At 33.1% G+C, this 11,222-nt stretch overlaps 1 protein-coding gene across 11 annotated transcripts in view; it reads left to right on the top strand.

The window, feature by feature from the left end:
* Positions 1-867: 867 nt before the first annotated feature.
* The window catches only part of LOC106464122 (protein tramtrack, alpha isoform-like), a 27,115-nt gene continuing 16,760 nt past the window's right edge, over positions 868-11,222 (top strand). For 9 of the 11 annotated variants that reach the window (XR_002611645.1, XR_002611644.1, XR_002611646.1 and 6 more), the window contains exons 1-4: positions 868-981; positions 2,132-2,983; positions 3,085-3,262; positions 4,473-4,655. Coding sequence is in view for 7 of the 11 variants with exons in the window: in XM_022391804.1 (XP_022247512.1) it covers positions 2,153-2,983; positions 3,085-3,262; positions 4,473-4,655 (1,192 nt within the window). In the remaining 4 variants the exon portion in view is untranslated. Of the gene's footprint in view, positions 982-2,131; positions 2,984-3,084; positions 3,263-4,472; positions 4,657-6,239; positions 6,251-7,494; positions 9,222-11,222 lie in introns of those variants that run through there. The other 2 variants (XM_022391807.1, XM_022391808.1) reach the window with 2 other exon arrangements.

Here is an 11,222-nt window from a genome sequence, read left to right as displayed (position 1 = left end):
TTAAAGCACATAAATAAGTAGGCCTACTAATTATCGTTCGTTTGGAATTTCGTGCGAAACTACATGAGGGCTATCAGCGCTAGCAGTCGCTAATTTAGCAGTGAAAGACTAGAGGGAAGGCAGCTAGTTATCACCACTCACTGCTAACTCTTGGGCTACTCTTTTTACCAACGAATAGTGGGATTGATCGTGACTTTTTAACGCTCCCACGGCTAAAAGGGTGAACATGCCAGGCTCATTACCGTTCATAAATTGGTTAAAGAAATTAAATTTGCATTATAGTGGCCCTGTAAATGTGGGCCATATGCCCACGGGTTCACTAATTATTATGGAATTATCAACTCTGGTTAGGTTAAACTAGTAGCATTGGGGGATAATGTTCATATTTTAACATAGTATTTGTCACTTAAAATAAGTGTTTCATGTGATGCGATATATAAGCTAGATTCTCTGCCTATAAAAAAAATCCTTACACTCAAATAGACAAAATGTCAAACACTGTGAGCTTGTCACTTGTTGAATTTTCAAATATAACTGACAGCCCCCCAAAATTATAAATTTCATTACAGTAAAATATATGTATAATGAAAGTTTAGTTGTTGCTGAACATTTCAAAAATAAGTTAAATAAGGATTCATCCTTATAACTTTATCAGTGCGTTATGTTCACGAAATGAGAACTGATGATATCCGATAACCCAGATTTTTTTGTGCTTGTCTCCAAAATCACAATATCCTTGTATATTAAATTAACTCTTGGAATGAATTATAACGTATGTTCTTGCAGGTTATGATTGGTCGAAACGGGTATTGTCCGGGCTACAACGACCCTTTTCTTTACATTTTAATCCCCGTAGCATACTTACATGTACGTAAGGTAGCATTGTACGAGAGACGCGCGTCTTTGTGCAGGATAACGCCAAAGGAGGTGGTTAATGCTTTGCAAGAGAACGCAAGAAATAGCGATTGGGTTTGACTAAAGGTTTGTAGTTTATGCAACGTATTATATTTTATTGAGTATTAACTTTCACATTTCTTTTTATAGTGACCCATCTTTATGATTATATTATTCTTTGATACCGGAAGATTACTTACAATTTTTGCGTAGCCGATTTTTGTACAGAATGTTAGGGATCAAATATGGCGGCCAAAATTGGAAAAGGCGGTTTGTTAACGTGCGTTACGTTAACTGAGGGAATACGAGGGTTGGCGTTAGCTATACCACTTGCAGGTTAGATATGACATCACTTGTTAAAAAGTAATCTGCGTAAGATATTTAATTTGTTATTTATGAATTATTTTAAGTGGAATTGGAAGGAAAAAAATTTACTCGTCGATCTATTGATAATGAAAATTGGTGTATATGCAGTTTACTGTTTTTTAGTCTTAACGCCTTTAATTTACCGATTTTACGGTTTACCTAAGATATAGCTACAAGTATGAGTGATTCATTACACATCGATAGCTCATACGTTATCTTTATTTTTTATAATATAAAATTATAAGTATATTCTGACGCCGTAACTGGTGGTGGGTTTGAATGATATTTTTTTTTCATTTTAGCTTTACGCATTATATAATTGATTTAACGTTATATATTTCATTCTCGTAATACTAACCATACTACAGGCTAACGTAAGTTTTGACATTTCATAAAAAAAAAGGTCATTGTTTGTAGTATTAGGCTAAGTCTAATTTTTAAATACATTTTTTTTACTAGGTAATTGCTAACTAGATTTTGTAAACTAGTAATTGCTACAGTTATTATTGGAATTCCTGAGTAAAAAGGGTTTTGTGGTAGTAGATTATTAAAAGATGGGGTTAAATTTAAAAACTAGTAATTAAACTTGAGTGATTGATTGTATAGGCCAATAATGAACAAATTAGTAATTAATTATTATAATCTTACCATAATGGGTGTAGGTACTAAAAACGTTACTGCAGTTCACAAGATGGTCAATTTTGGAGATAATGTTCTGAAAATATTATATGAGGTACTAGGTTAAAGTTAAGACAGTTTTATTTTTTCACGATTATGATTAGTCCATGAATGAGTTGCTATATATCTATATGTGTATGATTTGTTCAAGAAATTTAGTAATGTCTACAGATAAAAATGTTTTTGTATCTAGATTCAAAGTGAACATAGAAAGATGGGGACCCAGCAGTTCTGTTTGAAATGGAACAATCACCATTCCAACATGCTCTCGGTTTTTGAACAGTTACTAAGTAACGAAGCCTTAGTGGATGTAACTCTAGCTTGCGAAGGGCACAGTTTAAAGGCACACAAAGTAGTGTTATCGGCATGCAGTCCCTTCTTCCAAGCTCTTTTTGTCGATAACCCGTGTAAACATCCAATTGTGATAATGAAAGACATGAGATATGTTGATATGAAAGCCATTATTGATTTTATATATCACGGTGAAGTGAATGTGTCTCAGGATCAGCTGTCTGCTCTTCTCAAAACGGCAGAGACTCTGAAAGTCAAAGGACTTGCCGAGGTGGGTGGGGAAAAGCAAGCCGAAAGACATAATGTCCAAGAAGTTACACAACAGCCCGTTAACTCTACCCCGGTTGTTTCTGGGAACCAACATCATCGTACGGAATCCCCTCCGGTACACAAACGTAAGAGAGGCAGACCGAGACGGAGGTCGGGATCGAGTCAGAGCGATACGGAAGAACCCGTGCCATCCAAAATTAAGGAGCCGGATTCTCCAGAAATCATCAGCGATATCAGTAGAGACGGCGTGAATGATAACACTCCAGACGTTAATCAGAGATTATCTTCGGCATCCCAGTCACGGGTTCCTCCTATTCCTTCCAGCCAAAGCTATTCTCAAAAATCACACACTATGTATTCTCCCATTCCTTCACAGCAGGAATCAGGTGCTACGGTTGAAGAACCACCATCTATAACGGACGGTGACTTTGATGTAGAACCATCACGACTCATGGAGGCTACCTTAACTACAGATGGTGGTGGTGTAAGTGTCTGAACTCTTTGTTTTTATATATATATATTTTTTAATGGATAAATGTGTTTGTTGTTACAAGAAATGGTGATAAATTAATCCCTAAATTACAGGTCTCTATGTACGAATCTCACACTCAGCCATCGGTGTCCACATCATTAGCTCTTCCATCTTCTTCAGCATTAGAACTACCACATTCAAACTCATTAAGTCAGGCAGTCGTTCCCACATCTTTACATTCGGCATCAGATTCATCTGGCTCGGGTCTGGGGAACCAGAATACTATGGAAGGTATGTTTGTTGTCTAAAGTGTTAAATGTTGGGATTGTTAACGATCCTGACACTAAAGTGTTAAATGAGGATTGGTAATAAACCAAACAGATACCGACACTTAACACTTTAATGTTAGGATAGGTAATAAACCAAACAGATACCGACATTTAACACTTTAGTGTCAGGATTGGTAATAAACCCAACAGATACCGACATTTAACACTTTAGTGTCAGGATCGTTAACAATCCCAACATTTAACACTTTAGTGTTAGGATAGGTAATAAACCAAACAGATACCGACACTTAACACTTTAGTGTCAGGATCGTTAACAATCCCAACATTTAACACTTTAGTGTTAGGATAGGTAATAAACCAAACAGATACCGACATTTAACACTTTAGTGTCAGGATTGGTAATAAACCAAACAGATACCGACATTTAACACTTTAGTGTCAGAATCGTTAACAATCCCAACATTTAACACTTTAATGTCAGGATCGTTAACAATCCCAACATTTAACACTTTAGTGTTAGGATAGGTAATAAACCAAACAGATACTGACACTTAACACTTTAGTGTCAGGATCGTTAACAATCCCAACATTTAACACTTTAATGTCAGGATCGTTAACAATCCCAACATTTAACACTTTAGTGTTAGGATAGGTAATAAACCAAACAGATACCAAGACACTAAAGTGTTAGTTTATTTTTTCTTTATTTCTAGGGTTTAAATATTTTTAACATTGTAAACTAATTAGTAAAAGTGTTACTTGATTTTTCTACTTGTAGTAAATTTAAAATATATAACAGTTATCTAGTTAGTGATAAAATATTAACTGATATAGCTTAGTGTATGAGACAGCCCACGTGTCTGTAAGTGTTAAATTATTTGGGTCCATAAAGATAGCTTAGTGTATGAGACAGCCCACGTGTCTGTAAGTGTTAAATTATTTGGGTCCATAAAGATAGCTTAGTGTATGAGACAGCCCACATGTCTGTAAATGTTAAATTATTTGGGTCCATAAAGATAGCTTGTTGCTGGTCTTTGTGTTAACTGATTCTTTAGTAGGGGGGGGGGGGGTTGATGAACTCTTTGTAAGTTTAATATACTTATTTCCCCATAACTATAAAATTATGGCTGTGATGTTAGTCTCGGAAGAATGATGTAGTTCGTACGACGAGACGTTCAGGTTTTTGACGTTGTCTTTTAAAACCTTTCCAGATATTAAACCACTAGTGTCTTTTGAAGAACCCCCCATCGGTGTTTCCAGCCACTCACAAGATAGTAGTAGTACAAACGCAGTCTTACCTTACATGGACACGTCGGGAATATCGGCCATCCCGGGACCAAGTAGCTTTCAACACGACATGAGTTTACAGCCTTCGCCTCAACAAGCTTCTCAAGGTAGGTTAAGATGTTGGTAGTTCGACAACCGTCCTAAAACTGGATGGAAAAAAAAATATTTGAATAACTAGATTTTCGGGTATTTTGGCACCCAGGAACCTAGAGTTTAAAAAACATCTATATATAATGGAAGTTTTAATTTAATTATCTGTGTTTGTTTTACGATGTTAGCCACGGGACGGTTAATCGTGGCATAAAGTTTATTGGTAATAACGATACAAAATTGAAGATTTGGAACCAATTTAATAATGTGTTCTCCCCTGGTGGACAACAGCGGATGGCTGAAGGTAGATTTAGTCTAAAACACCTCGTATCTCTTATTAAGGATGGGTTTTTTTTTTCCATCCGGTTTTAATTAACGTGTGATTGTTAACGTAAGTTTCATTTTAATATACTTTCAACCCTTTGAGTACCGCGTGAATCAACTTTGTGGTTGTTTCATTTCAACCGCGGTTGTTTCCAAAAGTCCTTAGGTTTGTAACCTGATTTTACAAAAATAGGGATAGTGAGCAAGTGTGTAAATGATATAACTTTAATTAATTTTATCCTTTCTAAATTTGGTGAATTAATAAAACCCATTAATGTCAGCCCCATCTTGGTTACCGTGGATACTTAAAGGGTTTTATAAAATATTTGGACATTTCATTCTAAACTTTCATAGTTTTGTGTGATTTATAAATGGTGAGTGCAGGTAATGTGTGTTTACTTTTAAAGTAATCAGTCTTTAAACTTATTTCAAAGATTATATGTTGTTGTTTTTTAAATAAATATATATTTTTTTGTCTGAGTTATATCCTCTATTGTTTGTAAAATAACGTGGGGGTGGTATGATGATCTAAATGTATGGCTTAATAAAGTGGGGGTCTAGATCTGTGAAAAAAAAAGGGGGGTGTGTGTACTAAATGAATATGCCAAAAGATACAAAATATTTTGTTTAAATATTATTAACTATTCTTTAAAACTGGTCCATTAATATGTAATTTACCTCTACAATATCATATGTTTCGTGTACATTTTTATAGTGTAATTTTTATTAATGATAATTATTGTTATTTATTGTATTTTAATTATAAAGAGGTCTTTAGTACATTAAGACGTTTTTGTTTTTATATTCTTTAAAGGTGTTTAGTTTGATTCTAACACGTGTTTTGATGTGCTGTATTTTATTTATACAAGTGTATTTATCTGCTTGTGATGATGTATCAGTGTAACACTGTGTTAGTTTTGAGTATTGGTGAAACAGTAATAAATAAAAATATTGTGCTGTGTGTCCGTGTCATTTATTTGCTGCATCCAAGGTGCTAGAGTTCACCGATGGGTCAAGCTAGGTTAAGTCATTGTATTATGAAAGCGACCGGTGGAGAGTTAACACAAGGAAGATTTTGTACGAGTGAAACAAGGCTTAGGATTGGAGGTAAGATTGTGTCCGACAGCTACTGTTCACGGGTTTGAGACTAGCATTAGCCGATGGCTAGATTGGTACCGAGGTAAAGGTTGAGGGAACTTAGTCTCATAAACTGTGGTTAGCTTTTATTCTGATAGCCATTTGGAATATTATATTAGCCTTAGGCTATAAAAGATGCTATTTCATTGTTGTATGTGATCGTATTTAGGCTTAACTTTATTTTTCTTTTTTAACATTGAAGTCGATCTAATGTTTATCAGGTCTGGTTTGTTTATAATACAAACCTAATCAGGATAGTAACGTTTCTATGCTGTTTAGCCTAAGGCTAAAAGTAAAAACAGGTGTGTGAGTAATAAAGTTTGACCTTTTATATGGGAAATTAATCATTATATTATCTCTTGATTTATGGATTGATAACTAGATTTGACGTTTTGTAGGATTTAGCCAGTTGGCTAGGGTAATTAAAGGGTAAGTATTAGTACCACCAAGAACAGTTCTTGTTGATTTTGACGATAGTTAGATAACGACAGTTTTCTGTATCGTGGTCTCCCAAAGTTGTTACCAGTAAACAGGTGAGTATTGGAACAAAAGCTAATGTTAAAAGTAGAGGTTTGAGTAAGTAGGTAGGATCTTGCCAACCCAGAAATGAAAAATGAAGTACTGGTATCAGCATGTGTCTGCGGTACATCGAAATATAAAAATTGCTATTAAGAAGGGGGTGTGTTTATACTTCTGTAACATGTCCTGTTATTATCATTGCCATGTGGTTGCGGGTATTGTAATTTACGGGTTAATTTTAAAACAGTTTGATTATCTGCTATAGAAACAGTGTAATCTCACTAAAGTTACATCCAATGTAATATGAAGATATTTATATCAAATTTGTGTTCGAAGGGGAATAGCCACTGTTGTGGAGAGTAACTGTTTATATTCAGAACGTTTACATTAATATAAAGTGTAATTAAACGTATGAATTACAGATATTCTTCTTTTATAATATTGTATTATATGATATCTTTTATCATTTTTCTTTATTGTATACCAGGAAAAAACATTTATCTATATGATGCCTTACCTGGGAATGTATGTTAGTGTTGAATCTGGTGTTATTCAGAGACAGTGTTGCAATAGCCCAATATGAAAGTAAAATTAAACACTTTAAAAATCTCTCATTTTGGAATATTTAAAATAATTCGGTGATAATATTTCTTGTTTCTTTTTTAAGTCGTATATGGCAGGTTTCATTACACACGTTGGTATTAAATGTTTTTTTAAAGCCTGATAACGATCGCAACAGTGTTATATATTTTCCACTAGTAATGTATAGATATCTAATAGTAGAAAGAAATTAATTTACTTTTCTTCAAGGTTACACAGGTTTTTTAAACGAAGGTTTGATATATGTAGTTTTTGGTGATTATAAAAGTACAGTAGAAAGTTTATAAAAGTGAGATTCTACGAAAATTGTGAAATTCTCAGCTTTCCTAGTTAGGAAAAAATAGGCTCACTTGATGTAGTTTTTATATATATATATAAAAAGATTTGTGAAACTAGTGATATACTACAAACATTTATTTAAAGTTTTTAAAGATTAATAATTCATATTTTTAATGTGTATGATAATCAACATCAGGTAAGTGTTAGTTAAGACAAGACCAACATCAAGCAGCTGTGTAAACGACGATTGATAACTTCGGGTACCTTGGTCACCGTTGCGGTTAATAGAATCCAAAGGAGCTTTATAACGAAATTATCGAAATTCAAATTAAAGCACGAACAATGTACTGGACAGGCTACGAAGACAATAGAAACGTAAATATTTGTTTCAAAAGAGTTAAAATTTAAACTGTATATGTGTCGCTTTTGCTCCACCTTATATATTATGACAATCGGATTTATATTTGCTGCATTTTTTTAAGGGTACAGACGACCATTAATGAGTAAATGCTAAGCAATAGGTAACAAACAATTTGAAAGCTGTCTACTCGTCTGTTGAGAATAATTCTGTTATAGAACTCGCTTGAACTTTTGTTTATCTGCATTCAAAAATTGAATGTTTATGATCTTTTAGAAGCAAAATCCTGATTACCACCGACTATTTTGGGCCACAATCAGCGATAAATGTATTCAAATAATTTAACCTAGTGTATATAGGATAAGTGATTTACCACAGATGTATAGTATAGTATGTGATTAAGAACTAGAAAATAGTATGCTGTTTCATCCCCTTTACGATTGAATATACGGAAGATTATTATCTAATGCCATCAGAAACTCAAAATATAGACTTCACTTTTGAAAAATTTCTTGGATTAGGGATGTCTACTTAATCCCTGCTCAAGTTGCACACAATGCAGAATAAAAAAGTACATATATAAAACTATTACACTGACAAATGTTAATTAAAATCCGCCTAGTTACAATAACTAGTTTTGATGTTTTAACAATAGATATCCTTGGTTGTACAAAATGTATAGCCTGTTGTAAAATTTGGTTCTCGACTGGTGGAGTAAAATATTTGTTATAGGTTACGGATGGGTCAAAATAACCGATGTGTAGTAATCTTCATCATGATTACAAAAGTAGGAAAGAATCACGATAGCACATCCACTAATCAGAAAGAAATAACTAAAGTAATGGTTCAGAATAGAATGGAAAAAGCTTTTCGGGAAGAGAGTAGTACTAAATTAGTTGGAATTATCTTTATGGCAGGACAGGCAATAATTAAAGATTACAAAATTAAGGTTATATAGTACTGCAGTAAGTACATTAATACTAGGATAAATACGAAAGATAAGAAATGGGTAAAAGAATAAAGGTTTTCATAATCTTAAAATGCTTAATAAATGAATTCTATATAGTTGATACTTCTAAACGTAAAATTTAAGTTTGGATACACTCGATATGGTGAATTTAAAATGATTTTGTCTGCTACGCAATGATGGTAAGGTTAACGAAAGATGGGTTGGAGGTAGATTGGATTTTTGGACTAAATATTAAAATAATTCTATGTATGGAATTTAACCAATTAAACTTTTCAAAATCGTTTTAATAAAATTAATTGCTGAAGGTAGGATTACTCTATTTCAGCGAAAAGTAATTTAAGATAAACTAGTAAAAAAAATTATAAATTTAGAGAAATCTAAAACAATTGGCATCCATCAAAATTCGACATTCCATCTCCATATATAGCAAAAAGAGAAAAACGAATAATATTTGTTATCAATGTGACATGAACTAAGCTTGATAGGATTATTATTTCTTGTCACATGGAAATTTCTGTGTAAATTAAGATTAAAGTAGCGAAATAAACGGAGGGAAATATAAAAGCAATACTCAGTTTAGGCAATATACACCCCTATTACATTTTGAAGATAAGTAAATTAATAGGTTAATCAGTGCAACTTTGACACAATCTTTTACTTGCTGAAACAACTAATGTCGAAGAGTGTAAGAAGCGTGGTACCTTGTTATCACTTGACCCACTGTTGAAAAATATTTTTCTATACTATGTTCGACTTTACACAGATTTCTTCACAAAAAAAAAAAGACTATTCAATAAAATAAATTCAACAGGAAAATAATTTAGTTGATCTGCGTTTAAACCACATTTACCTGGGTGAACAAAAATCGTTACAGTTGAAAACGCGTAGCAAGTCCGCATACCCCACCAAATGAAAACATATGCATGTATTTTGTGTATAAGAAGAAAATTGTTTGGATAAATTTAAAAAATTGTCAATAGGCCACGCACAACTGGTTTTTTTTCACACATTCACTGACATTAAAAATGTTTACATGTATAATTTTATCGCTGTTAGATATTTTTCAGTCAGGTTGGTCTTCTTTTCCTGTGTATTATTTACGGTGGATTCTATTATATTACAAAACAACGTATCTTTTTTCACTTTGTATATAGATGAAAATCCGTTGTCAGTCTCGTTCATCTTAGTTTCTCAACCTCATTCACATTTCTTCAATGCCCTTTATGTACTCGTCCGTAGGTCAGAAGAGTATGTGCTGTACTTAACAGACTTTACCATATTTTCAAACGAATGTATCTGTCTATTCTTCTTTTAGCTATCTTCCATTTTGCATTTATTTGTTGTGCTTTTTCTCATTGTATTTTACCTTTTCTTAAACTAACCTTTGGTACTCGTAATTAACCACCTTTACATGTTTACCGTGCTCTAGTTGATCAAAGTAAAACCAGAATCCAAAGTAATTTCCCCACAGTGAAAATAGTAACATGTTGAATGGTTTAATTATTAACCTCTTTTTTTTTTCTCAAGAACTTCTTTGTTTTTACATAGAATTTCTGCAATTCTATTATTTTGGGCTATTGTTTTCCTCCTATCCTTCGTTGCATAAAATATTTTTATCATGGATTACGATAATGGTTCTTCATTATAGGAATTGCACAAAACCCTTAATAGAAAGTTCGGGCAAAAAGCACCTTAAACAATATAAATTCAGTTCAAACAACACTTCAAAACATTTCCTATTGACTGCTAAGTCTGTTCATATATAAAAATTCACCATGAATTACACATGTTAGACTTGCAAAATAAATAAAATCCGCGTACAATGGCCAGTTTGTAATTATTATTCTCTTGCCAGCTTGCAACAAAAACTGCTTGGTATATCGAGTCTAAACCTTTTTTAGAATATTAATTAAAGTACTGGGAAGGGTGTTAAGAAAAGGTTATTTGTTTCTTCTATATTTTACACAAGCTAGAAAAAGTTAGCATAAACGATGTTATTATTACCACTCGAAATTAACTCTCTTAGAAATATCTGGTGTTCTATTAAAAAGCTTGAATACAGGGTGAAACAGGAATTACTAGCCAATGATAGATGAACATTAGATGCCTGTAACACGTAGAATACTGTATCCTTAAGGAGGCGTCCCCTGTATTATGTATGAAGTGAACTAGTAAAAATATTAATACACAGAATATTAAATTTTATTATACATTCGTAAAATAATTACTCTAAAAGGCACGAAGGTTTATTTAATGCAATATTTAAGACGTATACGATTAATTTGAAAAGGCTGCTTTTATCCCGGTAAATTTCTTTTTCATTGGGACAGCGGTAGGGCTACGGATTTACAACGCTAACACAGAAGATAGCCTGATGTGAGAGTTGTCTCTCAGTAT

Source organism: Limulus polyphemus, unplaced genomic scaffold (genome assembly GCF_000517525.1).
Source record: "Limulus polyphemus unplaced genomic scaffold, Limulus_polyphemus-2.1.2 Scaffold1565, whole genome shotgun sequence".
Lineage (NCBI taxonomy): Eukaryota > Metazoa > Arthropoda > Merostomata > Xiphosura > Limulidae > Limulus > Limulus polyphemus.
The sequence above is the reverse complement of the archived record's forward strand: the minus strand, read 5'-3'. Positions and strand labels throughout refer to the sequence as shown.